This window comes from Falco cherrug, chromosome 3 (genome assembly GCF_023634085.1).
Source record: "Falco cherrug isolate bFalChe1 chromosome 3, bFalChe1.pri, whole genome shotgun sequence".
In the NCBI taxonomy this organism is placed as follows: domain Eukaryota; kingdom Metazoa; phylum Chordata; class Aves; order Falconiformes; family Falconidae; genus Falco; species Falco cherrug.
Window position 1 is genome coordinate 28,755,825 of NC_073699.1, and position 19,970 is coordinate 28,775,794.

At 44.0% G+C, this 19,970-nt stretch overlaps 1 protein-coding gene across 6 annotated transcripts in view; it reads left to right on the plus strand.

Annotated features, from left to right (window-relative positions):
* The window catches only part of NCALD (neurocalcin delta), a 60,754-nt gene that overhangs the window by 30,383 nt on the left and 10,401 nt on the right, over positions 1-19,970 (plus strand). For 2 of the 6 annotated variants that reach the window (XM_055704780.1, XM_027803892.2), the window contains exons 2-4: positions 2,174-2,292; positions 12,448-12,844; positions 19,690-19,795. In XM_055704780.1, the coding sequence (XP_055560755.1) occupies positions 12,467-12,844; positions 19,690-19,795 (484 nt within the window). In that variant the 5' untranslated portion in view covers positions 2,174-2,292; positions 12,448-12,466. The remainder of the gene's footprint in view (positions 1-2,173; positions 2,293-12,447; positions 12,845-19,689; positions 19,796-19,970) is intronic. The other 4 variants (XM_055704781.1, XM_027803944.2, XM_027803846.2 and 1 more) reach the window with 2 other exon arrangements.

The following is a 19,970-nucleotide window of genomic DNA, read 5'->3' on the forward strand; positions in this document are numbered from 1 at the left end:
CATATGATGGATGCCATCACAAAGGTTCCTTTGTAAAACAGTATTGTTTATGAGTGGCTACTACCTACACTTAATATTGAGAACTGCTAGGGTTTTGCTTATTGATAACAAATAATAGTAAGAACATAAAGATCATGCAAGTATTTGTTTATATGTGTGTGTGAGAGACGGACAGAGAAGCACAGCAAATTATTTTTGCACTTAATTTGTAAAATGTTTTTCTATGCCTCTTAAGGGAGTTTTCTTAGCGACCTTTACCATGTTGCTCAAACTCCCAAATTCATTCCTGTTGAGTAATTTCTAAAATCAGGCAGCACACTGATATGTGTATGAAACAGCAGCTGGGTAAAACACGGGTCTGTTTTTCACAGTGGGCTGTCCGGACTGGATGTCATTCTGACTTTTGAAATGAATACAAATCAAAATCTTCTTTCAGTAACCTCATAGATCATATCCAAGCTAATTTTCCCATCAGGTTAGTACACAAATGATGCTCGGAGGGAACAGAAAGCAGCATCTGCTCATTGAGGGCCGGTTGCACACCCCAAGATCCAGCCCTTCTAGGTCAGCTGCCCAGGTAGAGTGGGGGGAAGCAGGTATCCTGAGGTGGCTTGGGTAGTCACCAGATTGTTAGGAAAAAAAGGAGATGCCATCGTCACCAAAGGTAACCACATTCTTGCCCACGGGAAACTTTTAAAGGGGCAAAGCAAAGTGCCTGAACTGCAGTCCGTGGCTGAGCCCAGCAAGCAGACTGGATTGCTGGAGCAGCTTGGAGGCAATTATATGGTGTTCCTGTACCTCATCTGCAGCATGAAGAATATATCTGTGAAGATAGAGCTTAAAAAACTTTATAAAGAAATTTATAAAAAAGATAACAGAGACATTGCCTTGAACTAGAATTAAAATGTTGTTTTATTTCATTGGTGCTGAAGTGCTTCATGTCAATAGGACTTCTCAAATAGAATTCAAATCATGATACATCTGGATGAAGTTATCTTTTGAAAAAAAAATAGATTAATCTTCTTACTAATGTTCAAAATCAGACATTTATCATGAAACAAATATTTTATTTAAATTTTCAGTCTAAAACCTTTGTAAAATGAAAGTAGTTTACTGCACTGTAATTTGGGAATTACAAGTTCCCTTCAGTTGTAGAGGCTGTAGGCTGTGCCATATGTCACTGGGAGCATGTTTTCTTATACTTTCACAGGAAAATCTTGGGTTTGAATGACAAATTGCATGAATTTGGCAAGACAGCATGGAGAATAAAATAGAAGTGGCTAGCCTCAAACTTCCCTAGACAACTAGGAGCTAGAAACTTGCTGTATGTCATTGACTTCCATGAGCAATGCTGAACAGTAGAATATCACCCTGTTCTCAGCGTTACATTCTGCCCTAAGTCATTAATACAAAACAGATGGCTTTGTTGTTGATTAGAGCTGGTTAGAATCTGAAATTCCCTTTCCAAAGGAAATTTTGGCATTTATATTTATTTTCACTGCAAATTGGAACAAAACATCAAAATTTCCTGGTGGGATATTAAAAATGATCTGGAAACAATGAGTTATTTCACTTGATTGGCAATGAATTGTTTTCTCAATAATGTCAAAACCATTGTAGTGCTAAAATTAACAACTCACATAAATGCCAAAACAAAATTATTAAAAAGATAAAGTCACACTGAAACGTCTTGCTTTGTTAAAAGGAAAAGATAAAGTTGAAATGATAAATTCTGACGTTTTCCCAGAATCTGTTTTCCTGAATGTGGCACATTTCCACAAAACATTTTGGTATCAGCTAAGCTGCATTAGCTGATGGAAATGGGTTCTACTAAAAAATATTCACCCAGTGCTGTTCTTCCAGGGGTAGTCATTCACAGACTCTTCTTGCAAGTTCAAGGATGTAAAAAATCTGAGAAGTAAGACATGCACAAAGAGAAAATCAGTGCTTGATCTGCAGTTTAGAAGCTTCTTTGAAAGCTGCTGTAAAAGATTCCTACAAGCCCTGCAAAATTCCTGTAGTCATCCATGTCACCTTTTATGTTAGGCCCCGCATGTTCAGGCTCACTTGACAATGCTAGGTGCTGGACAAGTCATCCCTGGCATGGGCCATCATATTTATGAATTTGTAAACTCTGACATTATCTTAGTGCATCTTGTTTCCATCTTCCCAGCAGAATTCTGGTCCTGGCTGCCAGAACCTCCCACTCCCACCCTCCTGTTGCCTACTTTCCCAGAGAAAGTTCCATTAAATTTCACCAGTACGGAACAAAGACTCACAGTTACTCTCCAGGTAGGAACCTTCACCATCGTTCCTTTCCCCATCACAAGAACATCTTTAAAAATATCTAGTTTGCCAGTTAATGACTCTGTTTTTTTCCAATATCATGCTTTCATTTTATCTGTCAACACCAAGTCTCTGCTGTGGGATAGGAGACCATCTGTTAACAATTTTTTTAAGGGTAGAGTAATGTCACTCTTTGGAAGTCACATGCTATTTATCTACAAAGATTAAAAAAAATCAAGATCATGAATTCACATCAGCTTCTTGTGTTACTTTGTGCAACAGTAGCTTTCTGCATCAGTTTCCACTACCCTCCACCAAGGTGTTGCATATATGGTTACACAAAAGGACCGAACAAGATGTAGGACAGATTAGAAACCTGATAAAGTTGCTGCTAGATGAGTTCCATGACTGGTGCGCTTGGGTGCATTGGGGAAGATTATGTTTCTACCGGTGAGTGCCTTACACAAAAGAGAGAAGCACTTCAGAAGAAAAGGGAATAAACCAGGTTTGACATGGCTGGAGATGTATCAGGATAAAGACAAATTGCAGTGACACAGGTGTGTAGGAAGGCTGGCTTTTCTAAAGCACTTAGGCCCCCGTTAGGTACCAAAAAAAAAAGTGGTCTTATTTTCTGGGAGGTCTCAGTTTACTGGATACAGATGCTTTTTGAGAAGCTGCCTATTATACAGGTGCCCAAATGGAAGATGTGTTTCTTCGAGAAGCCCGCATTTAATTGTGGGTGCTGAACACCTGAAAAATGTGACCTTGTACATTTTAGGATATATGGTCCAGAAAGAGATTGTTAAAGATGTTTTAGGTTCAAAAGTTGCTTTCATTATAGGAGACACAATAACTGCAGAAAACGTGTCCATCATTTGGATTTTGGTATACAGTCTCCTTTTGAAAGTATGCTGCTAGATAAAGTCACCTCCAGCTGGAATGGGCTGGGAGATTTTGCCAACTCCCCTGCTGTTAGCTTAACACCCATGTTTATAAATACTGCGAATGTCCTGTGCTTAGTGAAACAGTTGCACGCAGTAAAATCTGGAAAAGCAGCCTCCTGAGGGCAGATGTCCTAATGCACTCTGCTAGCAAAGTCTCTCTTGCCCTTTATCATATAAAATTAGGCAAAGGCAAACATACTTCTACAAAAATACTATTTCCATAGAGTTTGAAGAAATCAAATATATAAATACATATCCAATTCCCAAAAGAGTCATCTGAAGTCTGCCAAGACAGAGTTAGTTATTTTAAAGACCTTAGATGATTCTACCCAGGATTAATAAACAATTTTTTCTTACCGAGCCTGTGGTAAACTGTTGTTTCTCAGCTCTTCACAAATTAGTGACTATGAACCAAAAAAAGCACATGACTACCAGTATGATTTTTATTGTAGTGAGTACTTAAAGAATGAGAAAGAAATGAAATTAGTGAGAGCCCTTGGGAGTGTGGGAAGAGGGCTTAACCAAATCTGTGTGATTTTCCCCCCTTTTGTCTGGTTTCTGTTGTCTTTTTCATTTCCTTATGTCTCATTAAGCAGGGAAAACAAGCTTGTTACTTTCAAGTTGTTCTGGGTGGGTGAAGCCTTTGCTGGTCAGCCCTGGGGGATGACTGACCAACACTTACTGCATCATTTTTCACACTGCTCATAGGGTGGTGGTCCTCCGCACTGCTGCCCAAAACACTCCAGGCAAAGCCCAGGGCACAGAGAAAGGCTAGAGGGCCAGACACCCCTCATGCGCACAGGGGAGCACAGGGCCCCCCATGACACCCACTTACACCTTGGTTGGTCACTGTAGGATCTGGGAACGCTGATTGCTTTATACGGAGCTCCAGTAGTCCCTTTGCTGGCTGTCCTCAGTGCCTGTCTACCCCTGAATGAGGATAGAGGTTACACCTTAACTGAGCAGAAAACCTTCCTGAAGGTGCTTAGGTACACTCTGAAGCAGCAGAGATTTTGTGTTACCTCCCCTGTGTAACAGCCAGGCTCCCCATGCAGCAGCAGCAGCAGCAGCAGCAGCAGGTCGCTGATCACCAGTAGATTAAGAACAGACCTGGTTAATGTCCTGGCTCAATCAAAATCTGATGGGTGGAGGTGGAGCAAATGGATCCATTACATGAGCAAATGCACAGCCGCTCCTCTGGGTAGATGTATGCCGAGTTTCAGCTAGGAGCAGTTTCACAGGCCAGCTCTGAGTCCTAAAAGCAAGGCTTTAAGATGGAGAGAGTGACCAGCTGTGAATGCGAGAGGAATTGCTGCACAACACGCCATGCTGTGCAAATCCACACAGTGTGCTTTTTTGCCCCAGCTCTCAATACTAGAAATACTCACATCTGGTCATTTTTCTTGTACCACACACTCAGCCTTACAGGAAAAGTTGTGGAAACAGGGACCTTCTCTGGAAGCCGCAGTGATGCTGGAGGCAATGCAGAAGTGAGGGGGTGTGAGGGCGTCACCGCTGTCCCTGCTTAGGGCCAAAACACTGCTTACTGGTCTCAAAATTCCAGCCAAGACTGTGGGCATTGCTGAGAGTAACGCGATAAGCACTAGGTGCTATCTAGCTAACCCACTGATGCTGAAGACCCTGATAATAAGGTACCAGCATTTATTGACAGGGGCACTACCTTTCTGCTCCTTCTCCCCCCTCCACCCCCACACCAGCCCTCATTGCTAGAATGCACAAAGGGATCACGGTAAAGAGAAACAGGAGATGATGTGGAGCAGCTGTAGCATTTCTCTGCCAGGGCAGACCTGAAGGTATAAGAGCCTGGGCTTTTGATGTTCAATATCTGTAAGCGCCTCCAAGTTTGAAACACGTGAACTCTCTGCAGCTGCTCCTGCTTGGACTGCCCACCTCAACTAAAACACAGAGCTATAAAGGCTTTACTTTTATTTCTTGTCTTGAGTTTCTCCTGGGGGGCTTTGACAGAACAAATGCTGTCAAAGGAGCGATTAGGAGCACCATTTGTAGGGGAAGGGTCCCCAGTAATGGGGCTGGAGGAGCAGGAAGGTGACACAAAACAAAACAGTGACTTGCAGCGGTGAAAACGTCAGGAACCTGGAATCAAACCAAGAGACCCACACAAAATGAGTGAAATTTATTGTGATGAACAGGTAATGAAGTACCAATGGGTAGCTGGATGATACATGTGTCCCCTGTTACTTCTATTGACAAATAAATCATAAACACTGAATGATGATCCCATCCACAGCCTTTCCTCTGTTTTTCCCCCCTTCGTTTCTTCACTTTTTCTTCTTTAATGTCAGCTATAGTTTTAGCCAGAAATTTTACTCCATAGTATGTGTTTCAGGCATTGGGTACTTGTTATACTGCACTGCAAATCTTGTGTTCCTTGTGAATATGGATAAGAGAATGTCAGATTTTTTTAATGAATTTTGCTCATGAATTCTATCCATTTTTTGCTGTTTGCCAATATAAGCAGATAAACTGAGGATGGCAAAGCTCAAAATTTTATTCTGCATATGTTTATTTTTTTTGCTAAGTCCCTCTGTGATTTTTAATAAGTTTGGTTTTCTTTCAAAAATATGTTTCAAGACACTGCTTTTAAAAAAATTAAACAAAAGCCTTTCTTGGCAAGCATTGCCACACCGGTTACTCAAATGAACATGTGAAAACAAACTAGAAATGGCCAGAAGGAAACAAAGTGGTTGCTTCCAAGAGCCAGCAGGGTAGTTTTTCTCTGAGACCGAAAAGAAAAACTCCCTTGACTAGGTAGCACTTGTGCTTCATGACGTGAGGCTAAAATCCAAGAAGTTATTCTGCCCAGTGCTGCTGCTGCTCTAACCAAAAGCACTGTGTCCCACAAGTGGGATCCTGCACTGGCACTGAAATTTCCAATGGGAACGTGGAGAGCAGCACTGGAGGTGTCTCTGAGGTTGTGAACATGAGAAATGAGAGCGATGTGAAAGAAGAGCACTCTGCCTGACCTGCACATCGGCAGCTCAGTGAACGATTACAGGGTTGGGGCACATCAGAGATCACCAAACAGACTTTCCTGCCTTGCTCACCTGAGTCGCACTGGAGAGCTACAAGATGACAGACAGTGCATTGCCCACATTTACTGTTGGGTTTTGATTCATGATTCATGATTGGGCCATGTCAACACCGGTGTTCCAGCCACAGGGAAACAGCCTACCCAGATGGGAAGAGAATGTGTCATTTGAGATAGCTGCTGCTTTGAACCATCTCATTACATAGTTAGTTACAGCAGTTAGCAGTATTACAGCCTGACGGAATGACCGACCTTATGAAGGAAACTTGACTTTTATACCAGAAGGCCTTGAATTTTGTAAATGCACATACCTTCCCCCATTCTGTAAGGGCGTGGACAAGGTGGAACCAGAGGTGCGTCTGGAAATGTGCATGCATTGGATCGCAAATTACAGCAGAACTTGCAGAGACTGCCACATGCTGTAATTGGTGAACCGGCATCTGGGATCTGAAGCTCTACCAAACAATGAGAGCAGCTGGCAGAGGAGGGAGAGAATAGTTCTAACTCTTTGAAGTGCTGAGAACAGGGCATAGTTTTGGCCTGGAAGCCCTGGGGACACATCCCCAGCTGAAGTCCCATGCTCTGAGATGCACTGCAGTCTGCCCCTGACATCTCCCCCTTACCACAGGGTCAGGAGATGCCACGCCACAAGGTTTGGTCAACCAGAGGTTTGGTCAACCAGGACAGAGCAGCACCCCTTCTTTGAGCCTGTGGCAGGGCAGAGTTGCACAAGGACAGGCAGAGAAGCAACTGGAAGGAGTGGCAGAAAGTGACGGCAGGAGAATTCAGCTTGCCGGAGCCCAACATGCTGCACTGCGGGGGCTGGTATGAGTGACAGAGGATGACTGCTGGTGGGTAGGACAGGAAAGAAAGTGAGATCCCTGCCATATCCAGATGTGTGGAAATCTTGAGAGATAGATGGTGTGTATGAGTCCACTTGTCACATGTCCAGGTTTTTAGTAACAATCAATAGTTACTCTGGAGGAAAAATGACAGCGGTAACACGATGAAGAACCACCGGGTCTGCAGAAAGTACTTGTCCTGCAGGCAAGTCATTAGGCATTGCCACGGGGGGGCTGACTCATGCTGGAGCGCTGCTTTCTCCCAGCTGTCAGGTAGCAGCGCTGGTTTAGAGTGATGCTGTTGTCCTGCTCAGCCTTTGGTTCTTTCCAGCGGTCATCAGGAACTTCAGCTGCTTGGCAGAGATTGAAATCCCATGGTTGCTAGTCTCAGGGAAATTCTCAAATTATGTGTTAGAAATGTTAAAGACAGCATTGCCCCCATAAGTGGATTATTTCTTGGAAACAGGTCAGACCGCGTGTGTAAGAAACCAAGAAACAGCAGTTTCTGAAGACAAACAATAATGAGGTGGTTCATCCCTGGTTTCTGTAATATTACACAGCCATAATGCTAGTCAAATAAGCTGGTACTGGTATGTCCGTCATCCAGCTGCCTCTCAGCTGCGCTGGAGAAGTGTCCTGCTCACTTCAGTGCTGTGTTGCTGAAACTTTCTCCACCTGTGCCCCAGAATTACCTCTGTGCACACCCTGTGGCTTTAGGACCGTATAAACCAGCCACGTAAAAGGCTTCTTGCATTGTCCAGTGTTACCTCTTTACCACTGACAGATTGCTCCCTAAAGCTCAAGGTCTTTTTAATCTAGTGCTTTGTAATTTGAAATTGTGGAATAGCACTGAAATCACAAAATAGAGCTTTCATTGTTTCTTTCTGAAAAGTTTTCTGCCTTTATTTTTACACAGTTGGTCTCTGTAGCCAAACCTATGGTGTGATTTGTCTTGCTATCCCCACTGGAAATATATCAGGCAGGACTTCTCTTCAGACTGGTTATTTACACCTTTCAGGTGCTTTGTACCCTGTTAGCTATGAAATACCCAATATTCTAAATTCTCCATTTTTAGAACAACAGTTCTCTGAACAAGTGCCCCTTTCTCATTATACTTTTTCTCAGCAGTGGACTTTCTTTCAGAATAAAACCTAAATCAGAATTAAAATTAAGATGTCTTGTTGTCTTTGGCAGATTGAGCTCAATCACAAAAAAAATAAAGAAGAAAGAAAAGAAAAAAAGGGTTGTCTTTTTATGATGGGTGTAAAGTTTGAAGAGTGAGAGCGTTCTTAGAAATGTGTTGCTAGCACTTGCTTATTATAGCGAACCCCCAACAGAAAAAATGAATTTGATTTCTTTTAAGGAAATATGTTTTGATGCTTGCATTGCATTCACACAGCAATGGGTCAGCTGCACCCTCTTAGCTGCTGCAGCATCCCAGCTCCTGCAAGGCTGTTGCTTAAACAGGCAGTTATGTTCGCCTTATCCCAAAGTTTCAGATCGAGCAAATGAGCAGCAGCAAACCGCTAACAAGAGACACATGACAGAATAAGTGTTCATTGCCTTTCTGTTGGGTCAGTTCTCCCTGTTTGAGGAGAAGGCTGTAACAGCATTGATGTCCTGTCTGCAAACAATATATTGCACTGCAGGGAAAGTCAGCCAGTGTGGTGTCAGTTGCTGTTTCATTTATTTATTCTCTTAGATGCTGAATTGTCACAGCCCGTTGTCTGTCAAACAGCTGTCTGCAGTCTGGTCTTAAAAACTTAGCACCTAGACCTGATTAGAGCAAGTTCAAGTGTTTACTTTATGGAGCAGGGCTTGTGCATTTCATACAATAATCAGTGAACAGATATTCTTTCCATAGCAACCACACCGCAGCAATGCTTTCCTTTCAGGTCTTCTGTGGTTGTTGGCTGAAATGGTATCAGTCCTTCAAGCCATAAACACATCATATTCTTTTACCAAACAATATTGCCTTCAGATTAAGACCTTAATATTTTTGTACGTCAGATAGAAAGTCATTCATACATATTATGCCTAACGCCATTGTATCAGAGGAAGAAATTGTAGAAATGCAACTAAGCATAATCATTAAAAGCTTAATTTGTCTTTGTTTTGTATACCTACAACATCCATTTCTCAGTATTGTCAATATTTTACTTTGCCACTGCGATTGCCGTTAACTATTTACTTGCTGAATTTCAACATTCAATCATTTATTAAAAATTTGAAATCTACAGAGGTGATAAAGTGTGAAAAAATGCCTAAAATCAGATCCAATTTTGTTTTATTCTGTGCATGTATTGCTGTCATTGTTAGCTGACATTCCCTTAGCAGACTGTACTTTGCCCATAATCTAATCTATCCTGAAGAGGCAGGCAGCAGTGTATAAAATGATTATAAGGATCTTCAAGTGTCTTCAAGGATTTTCTGTACTTGGGCTGCAAAAGCATTTTGATCTGCTGTTGATAGAATGGGCACAATAAATCCCATTGTTATGGCTCCTAGAACACCACCTATTAATAAGGAACAATCTGGAGGGCAAGGAACATGATACAAATTCATCACAAGTGGACTCAGAAATAATCTGACTGGTTTTGACTGTGTTGCCTGGCGTCACAGCAGCTGTGACTTCCAGCCCCTTGCTGCAAGTCACATATGGTTAGCTCTCCCTTTCTGCCTGGAGAACACAGGTTTTTCTGGTTGTGATGTTTTGCTCCTACCTACCTCCAGCTATTCTGAATTTTTTATTATTCGGTAAAAAATGTTGCACCTGCAGCCATGTGCAACTATAAAGGCATCATTTTGGGGGCTGAAACACATTCTTTTTGGCTGCCTCTTGAAGGCCACTGCCTGTGTGTTATCTCACTACTTGATTTTTCACAAGATTCTGGACCAGCAGCATGCAAGCCAAGTTTTGCGCTCTCGAGTGTTTGAGATACTAAAAAGCAGCAAGCGCTTATATCGCTAATGCCAGCTCGCTCCTACCGCAGCCGCTTTGCACATCAGTCACATATCTTCCCTTTCTACACTAATGCTCTGAAAAGTGTGCAGCCCTTGGGCTGTGGAATAGCTGCTGACCATGGGTGTGGGTGGCTGCTGCCTGCTCTGGGGGTTTTACTGGTTTGTTTTGTATTAAACTGGTGCCACTCTTAAACTAAGCCTGGCCACTTCACTTGTCCAGTTGCTTTTCCATCCCGCTGGCCGACCCTGCTCATGTTGTTTTGCCTGACACAAATCTGTCTGGCTGCCCTGACGTAATCTGTTCACTCGACTAATTCCCAGGTTGTTTATAATGGACCCCATCCAACACCCACTGAAGGCAACGCAACCTTCAGCTGCCTCAGCAGCTGTCAGACCAGGCCTATAAAACAGGGACTTTTTGGCTAATTTCAGGGTATTTGGAGCTTGGTTTACTTGAAAACTGTACAGTATGTTTGGATTGGGAGGAAAGGAGGAAAGGCAATAGAAAAAATTAGCTTGAGGTGGCATCTTCCACTTTCCAAGTGTTTTGGAGACACTTTGGAGGAAAAGACATTGTTTGGATGAAGCTAGTCACCCAGACCCCTGCAATGGTCAGGAGGTGGAGGGGGTCGCACTGGGCAGGACTCCTCACCCCTTCCAACCTCCCCTCTGTGAACAGGGGAGCCTATTCTCCATCAGCTGTGTGGGCGGTGGGTTTAGACCAGACATCTAGTTACTAGACATCCATCAGTGGATCCTGCGGAGACACAGATAGATCTAGGATGGATCTCACCATTTGACCCTTGAAAAGTAAATCTTTTTGGTTATTCCATCCAAGAACACAGGAGATTAAGGAGTGGCTCCTCTAGCTGCCTTGGGGAGTTCAAATTCACCTTGGGGAGAAGGGGAGCTTCTTACTACAGGAAACAATTGGCATCACCTGGAGGGACCTCAGTTTCTTCCTCCCAATGCCAAAGAGACAGTAGATTAGCTTCAAATGGTGGTACATTTCTCACTAGCTGCTTCTGACATGTATTATTCTTCATTTTTATACAATATTGTATTATTCTTCATTTTTAAAAAGTATTACTTTGGTCTAGAAAAAGCATTTTATTGAATGCTCATTAGCCACTCCAGGCACTACTCATAAATCCATCTCTGTGGCCCAGAGACTCCATTCTGACAAGAGTGTGGAAGTCTTGTATAGATTGTTTTGCAATTCTACTTAAGCTATCCATACATCAGATTTTAGTTGTGACTGTCATTCGCAAGATACATTCTCAGGCAGGTTTTTGTCGATACAGAACAGCTTCCCACAGTTCAGGTATAATGCTAAAGCTTCCAGTAAAGCTGATGCTGCTGCCTTTTGCAGCCAACACACTCAGGCTCCAAATCTTAAACCCCAAAGGGCATCAATCATTAGTAGATCTGCTGCACAGTGTAATCTGTAGCAACTTGCCTTAAATAAAATATAATTAAGGTGTTATAACAGCAGCTGTGTCCAATAACATTTCTTAATGGTTAATTTAAGGGAAACGAATTTCCAATTTTGTTGTCTGGGTACTTTTGTTTTCTCCTCTTTTTATTTAAAGAGATTTTTTTCAAAGAGCTGTGACCACCCACATTACTATTACTTAGCAATAGATCTGATTTCTGGCTGCAGGGAGAATTAAAAAACACGGCGATAGTTTGGGGTAGGGGAATCCACCTTTCATAAAATCTTTTCAGATTTCATCTGCATTTTGAACTAATATAGGAATTGGTCCATGCCAAACAAGAGAGGCAGCTTCTGGGTTGCTTTGTTTGATTCTGGCTATAAAGATGTATCTAGAAGGGCTTTGGAGTTCCTGTTTTCAGTGTACACTGCAGATGCACCTTGATCCCATTTTGGAGCAAGACCAAGTGAACCTAGACCATTGTAGCAACCTGGTTTCCACCAGAGGTAAAAAAAAAAAAAGAAATCCATCTCATTCAGGTCAGGTCCTTGAGACAACTGGTTGACCGGGATGGAGAGTGTGCTGCAACACACAGCTGCTGTCAGCTACACCTTGCAACATCCATTGCTTACCTCATGATTTCAAAGGCAAACGGCAATAAATTCAATGTAATTACAGTTCTCCAGGCTGCAAAAAGACAATATAATCAACATGTAGATTAGGCCTTGTTAGTTTTTTCAGAGTATACTCCTAGTGGTGGGCACTGTCCAGTTTCAATTGATTCCCGAGAGTGAACTCTCATTAGTAAACTCAGAGTCAAGCATACTGTTTTTCTACAGCCTCTAAGCTAACAGATAATAATAATAAATAATAATAATTCATATGTGTTTGGTTTTCCCCTGCAGGTAACATTTTGACGCCAATATGGGAAAGCAAAACAGCAAACTACGCCCTGAAGTCATGCAAGATTTGCTAGAAAGTACAGACTTTACAGAACACGAGATCCAGGAGTGGTACAAAGGCTTCTTGAGAGACTGTCCAAGTGGACATTTATCTATGGAGGAGTTTAAAAAAATATATGGGAACTTTTTCCCTTATGGGGACGCTTCTAAGTTTGCGGAACATGTATTCCGCACTTTTGACGCCAATGGAGATGGAACAATAGATTTCAGAGAATTCATCATAGCCTTGAGTGTAACGTCGAGAGGTAAACTGGAGCAAAAGCTGAAGTGGGCATTCAGCATGTACGACCTCGATGGGAACGGCTACATCAGTAAGTCAGAGATGCTGGAAATCGTGCAGGTATGTGCTGCTCAGAGGCACCCCTCAGCCTCCCTCCTTCCAAGCAAATTGTGAAGCAATATTGCAATGAGACAACGAATGAAAAAATCTGGCAGCGTTTGGGTGTTTATGATCTTGGTTCTCTGTATAACTGCTTGAATATAAAATGTTGTTTCATTTGGCAAAGATTGTGTCACAATTCGAACTACAGTATTTGATAGCCATTGCGAGTTTTTCCTGAGCAACATGTCTCATGGGAAGTTCTCCCTTGGAAGTTCTGTTGGGCTGGAGCATAGCAACTAACCTGCAGATAAATGTGATTCTGTCCTCTGGGAAATCACAGTCAATTAATTACAATTAATTACAGTTGGACCAAATAGGCATCTTATATAAACCAGGTAGTGTACTTTAAAGGAAGGCAGGCTTCCTCCACAATAAGAAACACATTTACTTTGAAATTGTGCTGTTATGAAGAACCAGCTCACATATTTTAAAAGGGGTCTGCCTGCCTAATTCCAGTCAGGTCTGCATACTTACTATCATACTAGCTGTTGTCATATTAAGTTGCTAGTACAGACAAACCTTATCTGGGTAGACAATGATTCCATACATGGCTTCTTTGGATGTGTTTTCTTGTGGTGTTAGTAGGAGTCCCACCTCACTTTGGCTTCCTCTAACATGTTTTTACCCTTAAGGCACATCACTCTACTGAAAGCTTTAAAACATTTCTTGACATAGTAGTATATTTACACAGCTTGAAACTGTATAACGCAGAGCTGTTTAAAAGAAAAAAAAGAGAAAAAAAAAAGTCTGTTATCAAGATCCTTTCTTTCGCTGGAAATCTTGAAGTGCTGGCTATGTACTGTATTATTCAGACATATTTGTGCTGGAAATCAAGGGAAAGGGACAACACACAAACTACAGGCTGTAATGGCAAACTGTGTGTATGGAGTCAGCCTGACACGTGGTGCCTTTGCCTTTTGACCGGGGCTCTTCCCGTGTCCTCGGAGCAGCAGCTAACACCAGCCCTGGCCCTGCTTCAGCATGACCAGATACAAAGCTCAGCTGTAAATGTAGGGTTGTTGTGGCATCCCCCTACCCTGGGGTTCTGTATCTGCACTAAAGAGCAGGGTTGCATTCGTTTCTGTGCCATGACAAACCCCATGGAATATCTGCATTAGAACATACTCTGTTCCTTACACATCTTCCTCTCCACTGGGTAGGGTAAACAGGCTGTCAATTATTGTTTTTCTAGCACCATTTCTCCTTATGAGAAAACACAGAGAATCCCAAAAGAACTAACAAAGTACAAAGCAAACCTGAGTGGATGCCTGCTCTCCAGGAGGAGGAGAGGCCCCAGGGACCGCAGGACCCCTTGCTGCTCTCCTGTAGCCCTGGAAAGCCTCAGCACTGAACAGCAGCACAAACTCCCCAGACCAGAAGATTTACAAACAGGGAGAACAAGGCCACAGATGCGTTCGTATCAAATTTAATGAAAATGTCGGTGGCTGGATTCTCCGTAGCAAGCCAAGCGAGGATCAGCAAAGCTGGCAGCTTTTTCCTGTTATCCCAGATCCACTCACCAGCATGTTTAGAGGCTGAAAGGCTCCACCTCCTCCTCATATTCATATTGGTACCAAATCGAGCATTGTCCTTTACAACCATGATGCCATCATCAAGTGAAACAACAGCTTAGGGATCAGTGTAGGGTGACATTTTGTCAGTTTGTACATCCAACCCAGACCAACACTTTGACTGCACAAAGCCCTCAGCCTGGCACTCCAGCCCTCCTACTGCCCTGCTTGGGAGGTTTGGCTCTATCTTCCTTTCAGATTGCACCTGGAACTCAACTGAGCAATGCTTTGTCTCATTTACTCTCACCTCACATTTTTAGGGGCCACATAAAAAGCAATTAAGACCTTAAACAGCCCAGTAAGCCTGAGCAACAGTCCCTTCTATGCCATGAATCACCAGCAGGTTTTCCAATCAGGAAAGCTGCCCTTTCTGTGATGGAGCTTCCCATAACGCAACATGCTTGTAGATCTCACCCTGTTCTCTTCTTCCAGTTTTTTATGATCACAGTGATCTCCCTGTATCACAAGGGTAGGATTTGTTGCATAGTCTCTGGAAGCATGTTCGGATGGTATGTGAAACTGAAGTAGGAGAGCACATTTTCTTGCTTTATTGAGGGGTTCCTTTGATGTAGAGTGATTAGACTTACAAAAAAAAACAGCTAACAACTATCACTTTCATTTATAAAAGATGATTATTTTTTAATATGGAAAGACAGGATTCTGTATCAAATGTCTTCCTGGGGGCCCTCAGCCATCACAATCTTTCTGATAGTGAAAAACAGAACTCTGTTATATCTCTGATACATGTCTCAGAGGAACCTATTACAAGTCTCGTATCTAGCATACATTAGCATATTGATATAGCAGGATTTATTATGTTTTCATTGGGATTTTTGCATGAGACAATACATCAAAGTGAATGCTAAAAGAAACACCATCAATCTACAAGTCTTAGTCTTACAGAAAAATACTGTCTGTGTTACTGTGGGATTACTGTATCTTAAATAATATAGGGGCAAGGCACGCTTTTCTTCCTTTTCAGCCTGTTCTTTGTGCTTTGAAAGTCCTCCCTCTGTAGTGTTTTTCACTGCTGTGCTGGTGGTTACTTGCATTTCCTTTCTCATGCTCTGGCCTAACCCATCACCACCGCAGGCGATGCAGGTATCGCACTCTTGCTCGACAGTGGCAACAAGGTGTTTGCAGTAACGGTGACAGCAGCAGCAGCACTGAAACAGCGGACCCACTGGCTAAGATGGCTCATGGCCCACAGGAGCACCTAGTCACTGGCTAGCTGCCAAGGAGACGCATGTGAATGGCCCACAACAGCTTTTTGAAGCCAGTTCTCTCTGCAAAGCAGTAGACTAGAGGGCAAAGCCCTTGCACTCCCTTAAGCTCTGTTAACCATGTGCACACAGCCTAACACAGACTCACCATGCCTGCCCATGACCCTCCCCTAGACAAGCACCCCAAAAGCCTCGCTTAGAGACACACATGAGCCATCCACATGGAGCTGGCTGCACAGTTTGGAGGATCACATAACTTGAAGGACTTTAGTGGTGGGCTGACGATTGCAGAACCTAATGCAAGGAGGTCCATGGGATGCTGCTACACCTACCGGGCACAGCACATCTGCAGAGTACTGTGGGAAGATGTTTCATAGTCTTTCCTCTTAACAGACCTCACCACAGATCCTCTCAGATTCTTCTCCCCTAGAAATGCTTTTCATGTCTCCCATATGTTTACCTATAATCTAAATAGCCCAGACCACCCAAAAATAGCTGCAGACCAGCTAGAAGAGCCTTGTTTGTTCCCCTTGCTGGAATGGGACATATTTGGTGAGAGTCTCTTAAAATAAGAGTTCAAATAAGAGATGGAAACCTTGTTCTAAGGATACATTTTTCACCATATGGAGTCATAAGGCATATTAAGAATAGTGAGCTGAGAAACAAGAATAACACTTTCAGTTTAATACGAACAAGGGACACACGTTTCGCTTGCTGGGCTAGTTTATTTGTAAGCCAGAAAGAAACACAAGCTGATATGGGAAGAAGCAGAAGCTGATAGGGCTCTCAGTGAAGACAGTGTCAAAAATCCCCATGAGACTGAGAGGAAAGCAATTTTTTCAGGCCAATTATTCACTTCATGAGACATTTAGCTGTCAAAATTTATTTCAACAGAGTAAAAAGCATTGACTGAAAATTTGTGCTGTCATTGCTGCCATCACCGTAAGGAGCTCTTTGACACTTTGCCAAGTATAGCAGGGAAGTGCAGCCCCCCCCAGGGTTTCTGATCCCAGTGCAGCAGTGGCAGCCAGCGACTGGGGGCAAAACCTATGCAAATGGGCAAAGGGGTGAGATCTGCCCTAAATCACCCATTGCTGCTCATCCACATCCAGGTGGAAAATCAAAGAGGAGAGCTCAGCAGGGAACCAGCCGGTTCAGATGAAGCTGGAGCCTGAGCTTGCTCCAGTGATGCACACAGGGCTCTGGAGGCACAACTTTTTGGTGGCATTCAGGGACACCATGGAGCTGTAAGGAGCCCTTCTATCAGAAGTCCACCTGCAAAAGCTGCCCTGACTCAGGCAGCTGCTGATAGATAACAACCTCCAAACCTTCTCCTGCTGAATGCCACCAATGGCTTTCAGGCCAAGTGTTGCGAGGCCAAGGAGCCATACTCCACGTGGAGTGGAGCTCCTGCAGCCTTTTGGTCCCAGGTTGGAGCCCGGGGTTAGTACAGCCCAGCTCCATGTAATTAGCGCACGAAACCAGCTTCCTTTCAAAGCTTGCTCTTTCAAACATGCAATAAAGAGCTCTGTGTAGCTGCATTGCATTAATATGGGGCAAGCCTCAAGACTCTTAATCAGCTTTAGCTGGCTTTTACTTTAGGAAAACTTCCCACTGAACTTCTGAGTAAGGCCATAAGAATTTGTCCAGAGTAACCATTTTCAGCATGAAAGGAATGCTTACTATGTTATTCCCATCTGGCTTTCCTAGAATATCTCATCTGTTATTCCCTTCGCATGCCTCTGTGAAAAGGACCCTGTAGGATGAAGTCATCCTGAAGTGCTTGCTTTTTTTTTTTTTTTTTGTCCTAAAATCTGCATATTCTTACTATGGTTACTTTGATCAGGGTAAACATGCCTGCAGTCCCGGTCTGGGGCATTCCTCCCACACTTTCAATACAGATTCTCTGCTTTGCCGTCCTCTCACCCGGAGTGAATGACCCCTCAGCCTCTCTTCCTACCCCTGACAAAAGCCAGACAGCTTAAGATGCTTAAACACTGGCAGATTTATAAGCTTCATCTCTGCTTTGACCCCTGCAAGACTTGCATGCTGATGAGGATGAGGAAGGTGTAAATTCCTACTGCCCACCCTCTCCTTTTTTTCCTTCCCCTATTGCCTCCTTCCCCCTATGCTCACGTGCTTGGATGTTCATCCATTCTTCTGTTCTCCTGGTTATCAGATGATCATCATTGTGTGGACAGCATCCCTGGCTATACAGAGGCTCTGCCCAATACCCTGGCACCCTAATTCTCTTGGGAGCCTTTGGGTGTTCCCGCAGTGCAAATGATGATGACGATGAAGTCAATGATTAAAGCCCACCACTTTTCCATTCAGCCAGCAGCTGTTCATCCTGAAACAGTCTCCTCTGTTCCGCTGCTTGGATCCATAGCCAGCATTACAGGCTTATGGGAGGGCAGAGCAGAAAATCCACGGCCACAGTGCTGGCGATATAACTGAGGGAGCAGATGTCTGACTGCACTGAGCATAATCGATGAACAATTAATTAAACAGACAAATGCCTTTCTCAGGATGTAACTTGTTTAAAGTTATTTAAAGGCCAGGAGATGTGAAAGGTGAGCTGCTGGTGGAGGAGAAGCCAGCAAAATGGCCAAGTGGGTGGTTGCTTCCTTGTGTGAGTGTAAAATGTCTGTGCTGCTTAGTGGCATCCTCCAGCTGGTGAATCTCTGCTGTTACATTCCTGCAGCCAGCCCTTGGGGACCCTGGGCCGGATGATGGGAGCGTGCTCGGCGGAGTGCCTTCATGAATGGGAAAAGGGGAGAGGGGAGATCCAGCGAGCAATCCTGGCTTTGCGCCAAGGACCTCCCTTCCCAGAGCAGGAGAAAGTAGAGAACAAATAGCTAAAGCCATCATGCCTGTACTAAGTTAACAACTGACCACTGCAGACACTGTGTTGGTTGGGAAACAAGAATTCCAATCTGTGGAAGAAAGCAATTCACATCTACAGGCCAGGACTGGGGGGCAAAGTGACTGCCCAGTGCAGCACCCATCAGCCAGAGGCCAATGAACTGCAGTGGGAAGCAGAAGGAGTTGGTCGGACCAGGGCAGCGCTGCCGTGGGCTGGGATGTGCTGCCTCTCCTGGAGGTCTCCGGGAGGGTCCCTGGAGGCCACCACCCTGTAGCTCTCTGCCTGCTGCTGTTCTCCCAGCTGTGTGGCGCTGTAAAGATATCTAACACAAAAACCACTTGTTTACTGGTACGGCATGCTCACATTTGCAGGCAATGTTCAGATAACCAGTTCAGAGACAACTACTCATCCTTGTTTTAAAATTAACATCACCCTTCTTTTAGGGGTGGCTAGTACCATATGTGACTAATGGATTTGTCAGTGTAGGGAATAGCTATGGGTGGCACCAGTGCCGTGTGGGACCAGAACATCTGTTCTCTGTGGAACGAATTGTGAATGAGGTTTTCAGCAGTGTACACACACCAACCCTCAAGGAAAAGGCCACCTCCTTGCCGGTCAAGTCTTCATTATCTGTGAGACACGTCAAATGCAGGGAGCGAGTCACTGCCCACCCTGCAGGCAGGATGCTGACCAAGGCAAGGAGAAAAGCAAGAAAGGAGGTGGGGGAAAGCAAAGGCAGGGTGAGGGGACAGGGGTGATGAGGATGGAGCCTGGGTGGCTGAAGCATGGAGACACACCACAGTGCAGGACAAGACCTCAGTGGTCTTATTGTTCCCCCAGGCACTGGAAGCCTCCAGTGCCTAACATGCTGTACAAGCGATAAATTCATCTGAAGACTGTTGTGATAAGGAAAAATACGACCTCGGTCCAAACCCAGATTGTGTTTGGCCATGACTAAATAAGGCAGCACAGTATTTCAAAAGAGCATCCCTCTGAAGAGGACAGCTGCATGTACTGGTGCCACCCATCCACCTTCAGCATCCAGAGCCGATGTTCTAGGATATTTTCTGCCTATTTCTGTCATACCCCTGCATTAAGCTAATGTGTTTCTTACCAGCTCTTTGCTCTTGTCGTATCACACAGGCAATCTATAAGATGGTTTCTTCTGTAATGAAGATGCCGGAAGATGAGTCGACACCAGAGAAGAGGACAGAGAAGATCTTCCGCCAGATGGACACCAACCGTGATGGTAGGCATCCTCCAGACACTGGAGCAGCCTCCTCTGCCCTCATGTTGGGTGCTTGGGGTGTCCTGCCCACACAGGGCAACCCCTCAAACCCACCACTCCTCCTTCAGCCACCCAGGCAAAGCCACCACCACCCACAGCCCGCGGGGTGCAGGCAGGCAGGGCTTTGCCTTGCAGG